At 42.3% G+C, this 19,118-nt stretch overlaps 1 protein-coding gene across 1 annotated transcript in view; it reads right to left on the reverse strand.

The window, feature by feature from the left end:
* Positions 1–19,118, reverse strand: part of tenm1 (teneurin transmembrane protein 1) — a 219,912-nt gene that overhangs the window by 190,669 nt on the left and 10,125 nt on the right. Inside the window, 2 exon segments of the mRNA XM_042493760.1 lie at positions 6,122–6,445; positions 11,751–12,022. Of these exon segments, the coding sequence (XP_042349694.1) occupies positions 6,122–6,445; positions 11,751–11,967 (541 nt within the window). The 5' untranslated portion in view covers positions 11,968–12,022.

The following is a 19,118-nucleotide window of genomic DNA, read 5'->3' on the forward strand; positions in this document are numbered from 1 at the left end:
CCTGGTGTTGCCACTTAGACCTCTTCTTGCACGCACACACACAAACACGCCAGGGAAGTTAGAGGATACAGATTGTGTGTCTGTGCGTGTCCACACGTGCGGTTGTATTGGCACATCTGCAGATGTCTCTATCTCTCAGGGTATTGTAGTTTCCCGATTCTTGTGAGGTTATCACGGCTGCGGAGCTGCCAAGAGGAGATTTGTGTCTTCTGACATCAGAAGGAGGAAAAACACATAAAACCCATTTTCATTCGCATTGCTTAAATGCTCTTATCTGACACTTTTGGATAAGGAAGCTTACATGAAACATTCGTAATTCCCTCACTATCTAATTAAAAGTCCAGATTGCCTAATAAATGTCAGAATTGCATCATAAAGTCGAGAAATCCTGAAAATCTGATTCCCATCTGAGATCTAATTCTGCGTTAACACCTGTTGCTATTTCACCAGATTCCATCAGTTCGTCTAAATCGTACTCCTAACTTTAACACGTATCAAATGACTGCTAGCTAAAATTAAAATCAGTATAAAAGCTAAACCTCGCCAGGATTTTCTGATGATGGCTCTTTAATATCCTGTGCAATGTCTTTAGTTGCCAGCAAGCCTCTCTGTCTTCCTATCTTCTCTGTGCCCTGCCTTTGTCTTTCTCTGTGCCGTACGCTTGCTCATTAAACCGTAAGGTCAGTTTTTCACTCCACTCTCCCACCCTTTGTCTTGATGCCCTTGCTGACCTCCTGCAACACTTACTTGAACACAGCTTGCCCAAACTTGACTGCAAAACTTTGGCACATCATTATAAAAATAACGGACCATGTTTATAAAAGATATGAGGGCCCTCTATGACATTGTGCAGTCCCCCAGGCCCCCGAACTACCTCGTTTATAGCCGGCATGTAACATTTATGTTTAAGGTAACATTCATGCTTGTCTTATTTCAAGGCAAGGACAACAGCTTCACTGTGAAAAAAAATCTAAATGACTTTATTTGAAGGTCTAATGGCAGCAATCTATTTTTGGGCAATATGCCTCATTTAGTGTTAGTAAGTTCAGACCTGGCAGGCATCTACTGCAACTCTCATTCAAGGCAGAGAACATTTAATTTGCTTATCCTTCATTTATTGGACAAGCATATTATAAAAAATGGAAATTAGGGAGTAAGATGTGAAAAAGGCCTTCTGGCCCCTTTTGAAATTTTAACAAATTAGGTTTTTTGAATGGAACAGTCTTAATACAGTGGAAAAAAAGTAATAAATGTATATCAGAAATTTCCATAGCCTTTTGGGATGTCTTCAAATTACTTGTTTTGTCCAACCAACAGTCCAAATCCCAAATGTTTCCAATTTATAAAGATATGAAAGCATGAAGCGTGAAGCAAAAAAAAACCTAGCAAATTGTGGACAGATATGCTCTCCGTCCTGGACAATTGCACGCTTGAAGAATGCATGTTTTACACATGAACAAGGGGAATTAATATTTGGAAGAAAATTTGTTTGAGAAATGAGTGTGCTCAAATTGAATTCAAGAGGCACAAGCTGTCAAGTGTAAATAAATTCATGTCTGATTACAATTAACAAGGAAGGGAGTTGCATTTCTGTTCAAATTACTTTGTCTCCATTGAGTGTTAGATCACATCACAGGATTTTAATATTCATTTAGCAACATCCTGCTTTGAAATATTCATCTACTATCAGCCTGCTTATCAGAGAAGATAATATCAAATAAAAATTGAATACTAATGCACTTTTTTGTCTTTATTTATTCATATTTTAATGCATGTTTTATGTGTCCTGTTGCATTTGTTTGTATGCAACACAGTATCACTGCCAGGTCAGATCAACAGACGTGGGCATACATGTCTTGATGTGACGGGATTACATCCATACAGAACCATGTTTTTCAGCACTACTACTTTCAAAGGTCTTGATTGCTAACTCGGGAACTATAAATGTTTGAGGCAATATGAAAACCCATTTTCTTCTAACCATTATCAGCGCTGTATGGCGAAACAGAACACTCAAACCTTTCTAGTGTATTAATTTAGCCCTGTGATCAGACAGTTATAAGAGAGTTGTCAAGTTTTTAAAAAATAATGGACGTCCCGCGGCCAATCAGAATCAAGTGCTTACTCAGGCTGTGGTAATTACATAGATATTTGCATTTTAGCACAGAAAGTTATCTACCATAATGAGCGATAGAGCCTTTCATTGGACTGCTGTTTGCAGTTGCCTTAGAACCCTTTCAGCTCGGAGGACGATGTATGAAAAGTGCAGTCATGTAAAACCAGGAGGCTGTCTGCTACATGACAATGTGTCAATCCCAAAAGTGAAAGGGAAAAAAGATAAGCTGAAAAGATAGACAAAAGCCTAGAGTAAATCTGCAACTGATTGAACTAATGAAAAAGTGCCCAACTAATTAGCATCTCATTATAGGACAGTGTTGTAACCCAGATAATAAAGCTAATGTAGTTTTTAAAAATTATTCCACACTGCAGTAGTTCAGAAGAGTGTCACCAAATCTATCTGCTCACTTTGTCTTTCTCTCATCAGCCTTCCTCCTTGCTTTCTCCCGGCATTTATTTCAGCAATCAGTTTTGAAGTTTAATCAATCATGTCATTGCATATTAAGTATTTGACAGGAATAAATTGATTTTATAGAATATTTTGACATTTTTTCACTTAAACTTATTTGCTTTCTTTGTGAGAGTTATCAATACAACTCTCACATCAGTATGTTCAATATGTAGTAAGTGCCTGGAGATAATTAGCCTACCTTAGTATTAACACTGGAAGCAGATGTAGCCTAAACAGCAAGGCTGGTTCTCTCCAAAGTTAAAAAAAAAAAGGGCTAGCAACACCTCTAAAGCTTATTTGCACAATACATTTTGTTTGATTTATTTATAAAGAAAGGGTAAAATGTAGCATTAAAGCTGTAGCAGCATTTGTGTGTGTATCCACTTACATAGCACTTATTGTGGGGGGCTGTTTTTCATGATTTCAGATCTGAACCCTTTGAAGCCTGAGCAAATTGGCTTAATTTTTTTCAAGAAGAAATTACAAAAAAAATGTATCAGGAAATTTGTAACAACAACAACAACAACAACAACACATACGTATATACATTTATTTACTACTACTACTACTTTTACAACAACTAATAATAATAACAATAATAATGGTGATGATATTTATAATACATTTTTTTAAGTTTTTAAGTAAAAAAAAACTGGAAAAGCATAATGAAACATAATATTAGATGTGTAATTGTGATAATTATAAATATAGTTTTTCCCTAGCTTTTTTCCCCGCTGGACAGTTTAGTTTTTTCAGTAATTTTCTAAATCTACCAAAATCTTACAATTTGTAAAACATTTATTGGAAAGTTGCTCAATACCCCTTTTCCATATTTTGTAAAGAAATTTCACCAATTTGGTCTGGGGTTCAAAGGGTTAAATACTTGTGAGAGGCATCTTTAAGCAGTACAAGGAAAGTGAGTCGCTGCATGTTTCAAAGGGTAAATGCTACATTAAATGAAAGTCTGCCTCCAACTTTGTAGAAACAGTTCGATACATAGAACTAGTATGATCTATTGTTTGTAAAAATGATTAAATATGATGCATATGACTGTCCACATATCTCTGACAGTATATTGTACATGTGTGTCTGTATGTGTGTCAGCAGTAAACTCTAGTTGAACTACACTTTGTCTTTCTACTGCCAATCTCCTCCGTTCCAGCGGTGTGCCGTCGTCAATTTGGGCCGTTGATGTTTCGCTGAGTTTGTCAGCAGGTCTGACTGGTGCTCAAGAACACCTACAGCCTTCCTCAAGGGAGGTGTCACAGTTGGACATGCACCCCTCCCTATCAGCCCATCACACACACACACACACACACACACACACACACGAAAGAGAGTAAAGACAGACATCTGTACCAACGTGGCTTCACACGCAAAATGAATCTCTTACTCCTTTACTCTTTCTTAATCTGTCGCTCCCTCTCACTATTTTTCTCACACATATACACACACACACAAACACACACACACTGACTAAATTGACTTGTCAGCTTCAATCAGACCAGGAACAAAAGGATTCCTGCCAGTTTGAAGCTGACATCATTAATGGGTTTGGGAGGGGGCGAGCTCTGAAGACAAAGGGAGTGCAAGGTCGGGCCGACTTAAAATGCACTTTCATTTTGGCAGGGACGTTAGCTTTTTGATTTCAGCCCCTTTACGCCAACATCTTTTTGCGAGAGGCTCTAACTTTCATTATCACTGGGAACAGAGGGGCGTGTGAGACTTTGTTGTGCTGATGGAGAGAAATGTGACATCCATAATGCATTTCCTATTAGAGGATGCCACGCATGGACACACCTGGCCACGTGTCAGAGGGAGATGGACAGGCAGAGGATGAGTACAAATGGGCTGGTGGTGGAGAGGAAAGAAAAAAAGGATGCCAAGTAAAGACACTAATGCAAGAGAATACACGGAGAGACGGTTGAAGCTTGAGTGAAGGGAAGAGCATGTTCTTGAGAGATGGTGTCAAGGTTTGGAGAGTCATAGGATGTGCTGTACAGCTCTTCATGTGACATATGAAATCCACACATAAACCAGCTTTCCTGGTGCATTGTAGCGGTAAAGCCAAATGCTTTGAACATTTAAATCCTCTCCCCTCACTTCTGTGACTTCATCCGTCCTCATTTGCTTCTGTTTCCTCTGCCGCATGCCCATCTGCCTCCCCCCTTTTGCAGCTTTCATTCTGACCCTGGATAAAGAGTCCCTCATCTCAAATGGTAATAACTTTGGTCCATATGCACACAGCCATCACAAATTGATTACTGTGTAATGCTGCAAGCACTCCCACTCTCTCACTCCCTCGCTCTCTCCTCTTCCATCTTGTGATTTTGCACGAGGCTGACTCCCATGTCCAATCCAGGCTGCCATTAAACAGCACCCCTGGGTGCATCCCAAACATAAACAAGCACATCCTAAACTCTCTGATTCCCTCTGGCTTGCTGATCCTCCTCTCCCCTCCTGTCTCAGTCCTCTCCCTCTCCCACCATCTTTGTCTAACAATCACTCGAAACCAGCTTCTCCTTCACCTGTTTTACCCTCAACCACTCATTCCCTTTTATTCTCATTCTAATTATACCATTACATTACCATTTCTATTCTCTCATTAGCATTTTTTGCTCTCCCTGTCTCTTATTCTTCCCCTCTCTAAGTCTCTTTTTCCCCCCCTCTCTGTCTTTCTCTATCAGCCTTCCTTTTTCTCAGCCGCTGAATACGTTCCACCTTTTTTTGCGGCACATAAACAGACAGTGCCCTTGGGAATGGGTTGGAGAGCTCTGTCTTTGTTTGTGTGCACCTCTAACTAACTCTCCATCTGCGGGGAGCCGAGCCAAGCCCAGCAGTGCAAGACAGATAGCTGGCACCATCCCAGACTCTTCTCTGGTTGGCCCCATATCTTCACCCCCGCCTCTCAACTTCTCCTTCCTTCCAGGCTATAGTCTTCCCACAGAGGCGGTTGTCAGCTGCCCTCAGGCAGCCAGTCAGGTACTGTAAACGCCCGACCCCTGCGATTCCTTCTCCTCCAAGCCTTAAACCAAAATCTGCCTCAGCTTCCAAAGGATATTCAATCCTTTCCAAGTCATATTCTATGGATGTTCGTCACCGGACTTTCTTCAAGCTCCATCCTCAGCCAACCCCAGGTTCACCTCCAATACGAGCTCGCTTCAGAGACTAAATAACCAATAGCACATTTTCTGTATTTAGCCACATCAAAGAGCGTTCAAAGGGAGAGGAACTTAAGCATTAGCATTAGTTCAAAAACTGAGAGTTTCAATCACGTAATTGCCTGAGGCTGTAACTTAAACCTTGAAAAGAGTTTTAATGTTATATGTTGTTTTTCTTTGCAGTACTTGGTGAGAAATTTCTTCTATTATTAATATATCGCTGCAAGGATGCAATGTAAAATTCTGCAGCCTGACTTCAGCACACATGCTACTTACACGCACAAAAAAGCATCATCAAAGGTGCACTACATTATCTGCTCAGTTTAAATCTCCCCCGGGCATTTTACTCCTCAATCCCCTTGAGGAGTAAGAAGAAAAATACTTCACTCACCATTGTCAGGCTCGGACTTCCTGTCATGCTCGGTGTCAGTGAGAGACAGGGCAGAGTTGGCGCGGCTCGTCAGGCAGGAGCTCTGCTCGGACTTCAGGCCGCGCATCCACATGTGCTGCAGGCCGTGAGCGGGAGACGGGTCCACCTCTGGCTCCGTGTCCACGTCCGAGCCCACGCCCAAGGAGTAGCGGCTGTGGACATGAGCGGCCGGTCCAGAGCACAGCGCCTCCTCCTCCTCCTCCTGATGCTGCTGCTGCTGTTGCTGCTGTTGGTGGATGTGGTAGTCTGGGCTCCTCATCTGCCCAGCCTTACAGAAGTCTAAATCTAGAGGGAGGAGGAGGAGAGACAGGCAGATTGAGATCCCATAGAGCCGTAAAGCCTCTAATACCTGCGTGCGTCTTTATTTGCTTAGGCAACTAAGCTGACCAGGTGTTTGTCAGAGGCAGGCATTTACAAGCCAAACACCAAACATCCTCCCAAATTATGTCAAGAGACAGGCTGTTATTTGAGCAAGCATTTATTACAAGTTTTGCAGCACAAGTCCAAATCAAAATGCCACCCTCGATTTTTCTTAACCATTTGCAGCGAAGCTATATCCTGTTCGGGCGGCGTGATGTGTGTTATCGAGCTGGAGATGTATTGAACTGCTGCTCAAACAGAGCACTGATCTCATCTATATTCTCCTTGGTGGGGTGAAGAGATCAGATAAAGATCAAACCTTATTAATATTGACTCAGACTGAGAGAAAAATTGAGCCTCATATGCTTTCAGGTATTAGAACGCCCTCCAATCCCAAGCATCAACCTGTTATCTGAGAACATCAGATATACTGTGTTAGTCCTCTGGTTACACTTCAATTCAATTCAATTCAATTGAGCTCTACCTTTTTTTCCTGCAGAGGCAGTTGAGTAAATTTTCTTTCTCGCCACCTCAGTTTTCAGTTTGGAATGTATAAGTGGAAGTGATGGAACTGATGGAATTTTTTTTTAAAACACGGTGTAAATTGAAATCTATACAGATATTACTGCAGCCTGGTACCATATAGACTCCAGCGAGAACTCAAGAAGGAGAGACTTCCGCTCCCTCTCACTTAGTGCAGTTAATATGTGTGTGTTAGGTCGGGTCCTTTGAACACAAACCGCAGTGTTTCAATAAGAGCCACAATCCTGTTGACCACTCCATTGACCAGCGATGTGTCCTGCTGTGCCTGTTTGATGGGGTCAAGACCAACTGTGGCTCCACACTGTTCTGGCGGAATTAAACCAGCGCAAGATTGGTCACCACTACACACTACTGCTTAGCTCAAATTGGTTGCAAGAGGGCAATTCAGGAGCAAATAGGCTATTTCCCCATAGCTAGAAACATGAATTGACTGTAAACTGAAAAACTGACCATTTTCTTTTCAAACAACTTTATAATGCAAGAGCAGATTTTAGTAGGTGATTAAAGGGAAATGATTTTTTTTTTTTTTTAAATACCTTCCCATTTCCTGCCATTACAGTCAGCCGCTCGAGAATTACTTAAGAGAAATATTGGCTATTCATATAAATAAACACTACTTTCACCCGATGTTGTAAGTACATGCTGTAAGCAAAAACCAGAATAGCTGCCAAAACAATCTTGGTTATAATGTCACTGTTATACAGTTGTGGGTGTAATGGAAAACACACATCGAAATTACCCAGTAGTATAATTTCTGCTATACATGTGGCAGGGCACCACGTCCCCTTCACCATGGCTTCATTACCAAGTGAACAAAGCAGGAGACTGGCTCCAGGGCCCCAAACTTACAGGGGCCCCAAAACTATATGCCAAATGGTTTGTGCTAATTAAGTTGTAAACCACACAGAAAATCTAGGGCCACATAGTTTTCTTGCAAAGAAAAATGGGACAAATGGGGGGGTGGTGTGTTATGGCGGCCCAGAAGCTAATTTTTGCCCTTATTATCATGCAGCAATACGCTTTATGAACAACATTATTTGCACTGAGTTTTATGTCTAGGCTGCTCTGTGACTTGTCGAAGCAGTTAGGGCCATGTGCCGCCTGAAAGAAAAAACTGACACAATTCTGGGTGGAGAAAATTACTTCTACTTCCTCTGCATGTGTTCCAGGTTAGAAAGTAATCATTCAATTTTGATTTACAGTAACATTCTCATAACAAAGACACTGGATAATGAACATTTCTCATCAAAATGCAGATAAACAACTGATCAACTGCAAAATATTTTTTTTGTTTGATAGCTTGTTTGTTTAGGGCGGGGGAGTAACAATATAGGGTTATTATAGAATAATCATGACAATCAGTTTCATCATATGGGTTATTTGCCAGATTGATATTAAAAGCATTCACACTGTAGCATTTTTTCTTCTTCCTGTATTATGTCTCCTCTCTACAACATGTGTAACTATGGAGTCTACGCCCTCGTGTTTACTTACATGTTGCGATGAATGTAATTTTATTTATCATAATTACATTTTATGCATTAGGCGGAAAACATCCATACATACTAAACTGATCATGTTCTCATAAGGCTGTTACTTCTGCATAATTAAAAGTTCCCCTCCAGACATATTTTAAAGCATGTAAAAGACTGCTATGAATATTGTTTTGTTTAACATGATTTTCCCACATATAGAGTAAAATAAAAATCTAAATAAAGAGGCTGGAGGGAAATCTACATTTTCTCCCTCATTGAGAAATTCTGAATCTGGCGTTGCACCCTGCCAAACACCACAGCTTTCACCAGGTTGACCGGTGAAAGGGCAGCACTCTAAGAGGTGGCCAACATCAGCTTTGGATGGAACATCAGAGAGATTCAGCCGTACATGTTTGAGCCTCAGTCAGACCCGCAGACTACATCCAAGAAGCTGACGCTCCCTCAGTGCGTCATCCATTGGTTTGCAAAATATGGTTTTGAAGTCACAAGTTCGTCATTTTGGCCGTCACTATCTTGCTTTTTTGGAGCCAGAAGCGATCATACCTGGACGGTAGGGTGGATCTGATGGAAAGTTACCATCTTTTATTTGTTTATGCTGTTTGCCTATTGTCAGCCTGTTACTGAGAGTCGCTAACACATTCTTAGAGGCTGCAAAACATAAAATAATATCCGCTGCAATGTTACAGTGCTTTCAAATGGTCATATTATTATTGTGTGTTATATATCACAGGTATAAGTAAAGTTTTTTGCTGATTTTTCAATAACTTAAAAACCCGATCTGTGCTACAGGTTTCACTTTTCTCTGCCGGCATTTTATTAGTCAGCAAATGGCTTTTGTATTAGTAACAAAACTAATCTAGCTCGCCTCTTGTATGTTTGAATTTCAGATTTTAGGGAAGTAAACAGACATCTAACTCTTCAAGAATGTGAAAACAGCTCTCTGCTGACAACTTTGCACAGATGCAAGTCAGAATAGTCAAGGTCAGATCTTTGGGGAGCATAAACAAGAGAAAAAACACATTCTTGAGTGAAGAGGATCTTTTGACATTTTTTCCTGTAACTCATTTCTGGCTTCTGTAAACAAATGTGGAGTGTAATTTAATTAATTTAAGCTAATTAATAGGGAGGCAAAAACCAAATATTGAGCATAACTCTCTTATGCTCTTAAGAATCACTGTGGATCTACTTATCTATCTATCTATCTATCTATCTATCTATCTATCTATCTATCTATCCATCTATCTATTTATCTACCTATCTATCTACATACATACATACCTACCTATCTACCTACCTATCTATCTACCTATCTATCTTGGCATCATTGTCACATACTGAAGCAGTAAAATTTGCTCACTTCTGATAATTTTCTAAAATTCTCGTCCCTCAAACTGATTTGGAAATGCCTTCAAAATTTAGCACCAGAAATTCTATGCAAATTTATCAGCAGGCAAAATAGTGCTAGGAACACCAGGGGCACAGCAAGCGGCCGCTGTAAAATCGTTCGTCGTAAGACCTCCTTGGGGCAGTCAGCCTTTTCCAAAAAAGGCTCTAAAAATGTGGAACATACTAACCAACCAAAATAAAATTAACACAAGATATGAAGAAAAGATTTATGGTCTGGCTTAAGCCAAATCAGAGATGTGAGCATTTTCAACTATATTTAATGTCTTATATTTTTGTAAGTGTGTGTAACATTGACATTTGTGTCTTTTTTAATACTGTATTTCTATATGGTAATTCTATGTCATCTTGAGAATAAATATTAAATCATTTTTTTCCTTCTGTCTTCCTTTTACCATAACTGTTATTGTATGTATATCAACTTGATATCTTATATATATTTTTTCTTTTTCTTTACTAAAAGCCTAACTAGGGACAGAAGTTGGAAATGATCAATAGCTATAATCTCTATACGTGAAACATCACTTACTGCAGCTTCTATCTATCTATCTATCTATCTATCTATATCCATCTATCTATCATTGTAGACTGTAGAAAAACACAGAGGCAATGTGGGATTAAATGGACAGAGAGTAATGTGTAATATTAGGGAAAATTAGCAGCTGGGAGGAGAGGAGGAAGGAAAGGAGGGGAGGAGAGGGCCCGATGTGGAGGTTTAAAAGATGAAGGAAAATATGAGGAACATGGGTGGGGAATTAGAGGAGAAACAAATTGGCTGATCTTTGTCAGGAACACCGTAATCCATTAAAAACGTCACTGGAGGCAATGTCCCCCCTTAACAGTTGGTTACTTAGGTAGGGTATGCTATATATAACTCCAGTGCCCAAAGATGAACAGATGTGCTTTGCTGAACCGGCTGCCATTGACATTTCAAAGGCTGCTTTGGGGGGTCTTTTTGCACCTTACCATATGACACTGATGGCAGGGGATGTTGTTTGTTATGGAAACAGAAAGACCGTAACTGTTGAAAAAGGCAAGTGCTCTTTGACACTGCAATGGTGCTGAGGACATGATGATGACTAACGGCCATCAACGGGTTGCTGCGTGGCAAACAATACGACAAAATCCATAGAAGGTGGCATTCAAAACACGAAATCCCCGGAGCGGCCCGCTTGTCAGGGGCTGTAACTGTTGTGAATGGCTAATGTTGCTTGTTAGCATGGTGGGTAGGTCTTGCAGAGTAGCGGGAGGTTGGGGTAGCAGAAAGAGAAGCTATTGATCACTATGAACCCTGCACAGCGGCACTGTCCTGATGAGGTGCGGCTTCTCTCTTAACGCCACACATGACCTGCATAAAGGCCATCCATCACAGCACGCGCTGGCCCATTTCTCCTCCTGTCACCGGCAGGGAAGAATTTTTCGCTGTGTATGTGTCAAAAGTGCGAATGTATGTGTGCCTATGTCCGCCCGTCTGTATCTGTGAGTGTGTGTGTAATGAAGGGTGGTGTTCCACCCCAGGTGAGGCCAGAGAGGTTTGGGGTTGACCTAGTTTAGCTGTGGGAGAGAAATATCACCTCAGTGGAGAAGAGGTAATTGGCTGCCTCCGACTGTCCTTCTGGCTCATTGTGGACCGTAATAGGTAATTCACATAGGCCCTTTTAAAGACCTCAGTGTGTGCGCGTTTGTGTGTGTGTGTCTACCATACACGTGCCATTTGTGTGCACAGACAGTATCTGTGCTATTTCAAGGTAAACACATCCAGCCTGAGTGTGGCCTGAGTGTGGTACCTGGCTGGGGTTGGCTGTAGTTGCTCTGTCTTTCCCGGTGTGATCCAAGGGTGAGACGTAGCTCGTGCGTGTAGTCGGGCAGGGTTTCGCGTGAGGTGTAGGAGCGGTGGTGGGCGCGGCCGTCCTCGCTCTCATCAGACGAGCTGGTGTAGGACATCTCCATTTCATGGCGCCCCTTAGACAACGGCTGGTAGGGTTTACTGTCCATCTCCTCCATGGCTTGTAGGGCTCCGCTTAGTCACTCAGCACAGCCACAGCAGAGAGCACAGAGTCTGGAGGTGAGAGAGAGATGGAGGGGAAGGAGGAAAAGGTAAAGCGAGGAAGGAGGCAGGGAAGGACAGTGGGAAGAAGGATGGGCCAGCGGAGGAAAATGAAGGGAAACAAGGGATTGAACAGAGGAGAAAAATAGCACAAGAAGTCTGTTATTGAACACAGTGGGACAATATTGCAACGTCTGCTCGTTCCAATTACGGCGGACATTCATAAACAGCATTTCGCTTCTTTCATATTTCACACCAAAGGTTAGTTCCAAATCAATACGCTCAGAAGGGACCGCGATGGTGGGCCATTATGTCTGGATGTGTTTGAAGAGAAATTGGCCAAAATCAAGCGCAGCCCTCCGTTCTGTCAGTTGTGGTTTCTTGTCTTCTCCCGCTACTGTAGTCTTTATCTCTCTTTTACAGACAACCATTGACAAGTGGCGGATTAAATCAACAAATTTGTAGCCGAGCCCCACGTCTGTCACTCTCATTAAAACACTGTGACTCACCAGATTCCAAAGTAATGATGAAACACTATTAGACACCAGTCTTTGCAGTGTCATTGCCCTTCCGAATGGAGTAATGATAAATTGGCTCTATTCAGCTCCAATTCTCTTGTTCTTCCCTCAACCACATCAAAATCTATTTCTGATAACGTCCGGCACAATATGCTTATACCGCCATAACTAATGATTGATGGGGACAACGATTAGAGCACAGAAGAAGTGATTAGAAAATACTTCATTCATATTAGTTCTCTTTCACCGTGCCCTGCCTGAGGCCTTTCCAGCCTATTTCCTGCAGATATAAAGCTTCTAAATGGAGCTTGAGAGGGTCATTGCTCATAGAGACAAAGTGCTATGGTATTGACCTCTTCAGGGAGTCCTGTAGTCCATATATCAAAGCCATTAGAGCGTGCCTGCTCAATACCTCAGAGATCTGCAGCACAGGGTGATCACCACTAGTCTGATACAAGTTTACAGCTGACCTTTCTACCACTGCAGTAATGCTTTTATTCCACCTGAAAGACTCCTTCCTCTGGCCTCGCGCTCACCCTCCTCATTCCTCACATGCATGCACACACGCGGACCTGTTTGCATGCACACACAGACCGTTCGACGACCCCTGACAGCAAACAAGTCAAAAAATGGGCCAAGTCGCTTGCACGTTCATCCCACACACCCTCTCACCCCCTGCAGACATTATCATAGCGCAGATGATCTGTAAAAAGCTCTGCACTCATCTCTTCCTTCCATGTGTTTCCTATTTAACGACACCAAAAAGCCCAACAATGCCTTTAAAACCACATTTTACAATTACCTGAGCGGTACTGTAGCACACTGTAAGCTCCTGCCGTCTCACACACATGCACACGCTTGTGGTTCCCTGCAATCACGATGCCTTTCATTCTGATTGGCAGGAGTTATTGCAAGGAATCAAAGCCTGCTATTATCTCAGCTGCCCTGTCAGAATGGGATTGACTGGTGTCACCTTCTCTCTGGTACGGCGAGGAGCGAGTATACATTACCCTGTGAGCTCTCGGCTTGCTGCAGGCACTGACTGCTGTCTGTCTCTACAGAGGCTCTCCGTCCTGTTTTATGTCTGTCACACGCTTACACGCAAGAATGAAAGCATGCAATCCTGCACATGGGCGCACACCATCTTGCTCCCCAGTTGTGTGCACACATACACAGACCACTCTAGTGAACATTTTGCTTAGCGCATGTACTGCTGCCTGTATATTGACGTGTACAATGTGAAAAACTGGTGTGGCTGCCGCTACAACACACCTCTGCAGGCTAATCCCTTTCCCTCTTTCGCACCTCTTTCACCATCTTTCTTGTATCAGTCCACCCCTTCTTTCCCTCCTCTTCCTCCCCTTACCTTGCACGCTTTCCACCCTCCATCTCATCCTTTGAGGCCCCTGCATTTAGAGAAGTAAGCCTGCTGGCGGGGGTTATTCTCGCTAATTCTAGCCCACAGTGGGGTGCCCATTAGGGGGTTTGATTCTTGGTTTTGATGTCAAAACCTGGAGGTTGTTTCCTAGAGCCAAGCTCACATCAAACAAGACACATGGGCGTTCTGTAGGACAAGTCAGCATTTGCCACCTGAGCGCAATGCTTGCCTAGATTTGCAGTCGAGGAATAACCACTGTGGGGCGGAGCGGGCACCATAGGCCCCCCAATAGGTTACTATTCATAGAAAACACACAAGAACGACCCAGGAAAGGTTTGGTGATGTCGGAATAATTACCATCATGCAAGAGTTAAATTTTTAATACCGGAATCTTCAAAACCTTCACTACAAGATTTGTATCATCTCTCTCATCATTTTTTTATGTACGTGGAGAGCAGGGGACCACACGGTGCACTGAGGGATCCCTTAGTGAAGCTAACTAAGTGCTTGACTGATTGCATCACTATACTGCCAGTGACTAACAACTGATCTTAATCATCTCCATGCAAGACATAAGAATGTAAAATTCATAGACGTAAATGATTTATGTATTTCAACCTACTGCATTAACTGCAATACAGCACTGCATGTGGACTCAGTGGAATACTTTTATTATCTACTGTCACTAAATACAGCAAATTAAGAAACTAGAACTACCGCCTCCAAAAACCAGTTGCAGTTACAGTTTACACCCATGTCTGTGAAAACATGGCATCCTCCCCAGTTTGAAGGTGGGCATCCAAGATTAGCGTCACCAGTTCAGTGTCAGTCAAAATGTCATTACGTCATGGCCAGAAACGTGTTTTTGCAAAACATTATGATGCCACTGTGAAGTTGACCTTTTGGATATATAATATCATCACTTTATTTTTTTTTTTTTTATCTTATTAGAAATTTGTGTGAAATTGTTTTCATAATTAGTGTACGATTTCTGCAGTTATGGCAAAAAAATGCATGTGAAGATCACACTAACCTTGACCTTTGACCACTAAAATCTAATCACTTCATCGCCCAAGTGGATGTTTGTGCCAAATACCTCAAGGTATTCTTAAGATATCACGTTCACAAGAATTAGTCAGACAAGGTCAAAGTGACCTTTATCTGTGAACTATGACCACCAAAATCTAATCACTTCATCGTTGAGTCCAAGTGGGCATTTGTGCCAATTGTTTTGTTTTTTTAAACATTTTTCTGGGCTTTTTGCCTTCATTAGATAGGAAAATCTAAGTGTGAAAGTGGGAGAGAGAGGAGATGAAAAAGCAGAGGACCGAGGTTGGAATCAAACCTGCGGCCGCTGTGGCGAGGACGTAACCTCTGTACATGGGGTACCTGCTCTAACAACTAAGCTGCTGGATGGTCCATGCGTGCCAAATTTGAAGAAATTCCCTCAGGGCATCCTTGAGATGTCTTGTTTATGAGAATGAGACATACGGATGTATGGACATATAACTGGTACAGAGGCATAAAATAAGCAGTTAGATACAGTTAAAATTTGAAATGCATCTCGTGACTTTGTTTGCACTGCAAGTGGATTAACACTGAGTGCTGTATGCGGTGACAATGTATGTATACGTTATTGTGTGATTTTATTTCTAATTTAATTCTAATCTATAATTCATCAGTGTGTAATGGACTATTCACTGCTCGGTTTAAAATTAATACAAAGTGACAACACTGAGTGAAACACATGCATCGCATTAAACTGTCACCCCCTCCTCCCCTGCCAACAATTTTCTTTCTGTCTCTTATCAAATTCTGTACAACATGCACACACACACACATACAACCACACGGGAGTGATAATCCACGGCTACACAGTCGCAATAATATCTAATGGGACTCTTCACCCACTTGATCCCCTCCTATCCGTCCATTTGCTCAAACAGAGCAACCATAGACCAGTGGGCTGTTTTTTAGCAAATCTGCTTAGAGAAGTGATAGAAGCTCTCTCACACACACACAGTTGCTTTTAAACAGGATTTACGCTCCAAGTCATCTCCAGAGGGGCGGGGTCCCTAAGATGTTAGACAACAACAACAATAACAGCGTGGCAGCGATGGTCATGTGTAAAGGCAAGGACCATGAGGACGAGTCAAAACCGATTTACACTTTCCAATCTCAAATGAATGCGCTGAAATCATGACGAACAGGAAGAGAGAGCATGCAGAATGGAAAATAGAGAGGCAGAGAGAGTGGATTGGGGCCAGGCAGCGGCAGAGAAATTGAGTTTCACACTGGTAAATAAACAAGGAGGAGGGTGAGAGCGAAGTGCCATCCAACAATATTAACTCCTCTGATTATTGATACAGTATAGTTCCAGGATTACAAATACATTTCAGCCATGCAGAGCAGGTCTTATTTTCATAACAGCCTGGAGACCCCCAGTGAGTAGGGAGCTACCATCTTTGTTAGCTCTGGCCTTTACACATTTCCAAGAAGCTTGTTTGCACAGAGGCGAGCTAATCCCGCTCACTAAACATGCCCTACAAGCGGCGAGAATGACGATGAGGAAAAAAAATTCAAGAAATGTATTCATGCTAAAACTGTCTTTGCTGCAGATGCTACGACTTGAAGTCATGACACGCCGGGTGTTGTTTTGCAGGTTTGCATTTTGTCTACCATTATGATGGCTTAATCATCAGAAGGAATCGAGGCGCAGTCTGTAGCTGCAAATGCAGATCCAGGCTACACGTCCTGCGGGAGTAAACAGTAAGCTGCCAGAGAGAGATGCGTTTCTCGGATTGTGTGTGTGTGTGTGTGTGTGTGTGTGTGTGTGTGTGTGTGTGTGTGTGTGTGTGTGTGTGTGTGTGGGGGGTTGGTGTAGGGGGGGGGGGGACTTAAAAAGCTATCTGTTTTATTCGGTAGCATTGCCATAGCTCCTCAGGCATATGACAGGGACACCTCAGACGAGAGGCCCTGAAGGACCCAGAGGAACCTGTTATACCTAAACCACCCGAAACACAACAAAACAGCACACCGCCCACTGGGAGCCCACAGCGGATGCCGAGAGGAGGGAGGGAGGGATGAATGGAGAATGAGGATAAAGAGAGTGATGGATAGATAATGAGAGATGGAGAGATTTCACAGTGAAAATGGAGAGAATTGAAGGATAGAGAGATTGCCAAGTGAGACATGGAGTGATAGAGGGTTTTAATTAGTGGATAAGGGCTTGCTATCTATGGGCAGCGGCAGCACTCTCGTCACGTAGTTGTGCTTTCATAGCTGACCAAGCCTGAAATCTCTTCCTGCTAATGCCGAGTTTACCAGCAGAACACATAGTGTATATGCACGGGCACAGCACAAACACACACACACACACACACACACAATTCTGGACTTCTCTCTATACGTACAGTATCCCTGATAAGACGTTAAGATGAAACACACACTGACAATTCGCCACAGACGGACACACAGTCAGTGCCCCCTGCGCCCACACACACTTATAGCATTTCACACTAACCGGCAAACACACTTGAACACCCACACACCATGGAGAAACAGCACAGTCTATACTGGCCTTTTCAGAAAGGACTGTGTTGTGAAAAACCTTGCTCGCTTCTTCCTATGCGCCGTCGCAGTGTCTTAACCATTCAGCCTGCACTGCCTACCTCCATTATTCCTCACACCGCAGCACCCAAGGTTAATGCTTGTATGTACAAAGCAAGTCATATAGGTGACACAACAGCCTGGCGAGTCTGAGCGTGTGCCCGCTGGTGTCGGAATGGGAGCGTGACCAAGAAGCGGAAGAAAAAGTGAGCGCATGTCCACTCACGGAGCAGATCGGTTCTTGTCAGGAGCTGTCAGGAGCCAGGAAACCATCGTGGACCATTTGACTATTTATAGCGGACTTGGGTCAAATCCCACATCACCGCTGAATGCCTGAGCAGTGTGGAGAAATCCATAAGGTCCTACACTATTCATGCCCCCTGAATGTGGCCTAGAGCGAGGGAGTAGCTGAGTTTTAACTTTTCAAAGGCCGTTTTCATATCTTGACTACTGTTAAAACTTTTTTTCTTTCTTTCAGATCTCGTCTAAGGTATGGCTTTTTTCTCCTCCACTGCTTCTTACCAGACTACCACTTTCTTTTCATGATATCCACTTCTACTCCCTCTCTCTGATCTAAAAGCCCTCTGTTGATTCCCCTCAAGGCCAAGGAGCAAACAAAAATCACAAAAAGGACGAGAATATGCAACTGCACACAGGCCCCATGTGAGCATTCACACGCACAAATAGGGGTGCAAAATGCTGGGAATACTCCGGCTGAAAATTGCTGTGGTTATTAACAGGGATTTAAAGGGAATTAAGGGACACAAAAACAAAATAAAATAGAAAATAGTGCTAATTTTTAGGCTGTATATGGTAGGGAAGATTAAGTACACAATTATCTGCATCTTTATCCGTCTCTGTATTCAGAATAGATGTTGTTTGACTCGCAGGGGGACAGACATATGGATGTCAATGGTAAACCATTAATCTGTCACTTGCCAAGGAAATATTTGACCAGACGCACACGATAGTCTAGAGATTAATTTTGCTACCCTTTAGTTTACTGCACAGCACATCACTTGGGTCAAGCTAGCTAACAGCAGCAGCACTCGTAAGCGCTCATTACCCATACCAGATACTTATCTCGTCCAAGTGTTCAGCTCAACCCTAGTATTTAACATGCCATATGTAGATAGAAAACAAACCTTTAACCATGTCAAAAGCAGACATAATACCTGAATTTGCCAAATAAATCCATTAATGTGCCATGTAGCATGTTAGCTACCATTGCCTAGCATGTTAATTAATGGGAAAAGGTATTCTGAAAATTAGAGCAAACAAATATGCAAACTTTAAGGTTTTAAATGAAAAACTTCTGTAGAAGAGAAATGTTTTTTTTAATAAAGAATGAGTCAAAACAGAACAAAGCTCTATTAGTATTCTCAATCAAGCTATGTCCCACAAGGTACAAGCTAGCCGGCAAAAACTAGCATAAAATGTAAACAAGTTGAAAAATCTGTGCTTTGCTTCAGGCTACTATCTGCTGGTTAACTGAAATGTCATAAAAATACAAAATATATACTCAAATAATATAATCAAAACTAATCAAAGCATGTAGTCCTTTGGCTCACACAGTGCAGCGGTGCTGGCAGCAGTGTGGGCT

This window comes from Plectropomus leopardus, chromosome 9, assembly GCF_008729295.1.
Source record: "Plectropomus leopardus isolate mb chromosome 9, YSFRI_Pleo_2.0, whole genome shotgun sequence".
Taxonomy (NCBI): Eukaryota; Metazoa; Chordata; class Actinopteri; order Perciformes; family Serranidae; genus Plectropomus; species Plectropomus leopardus.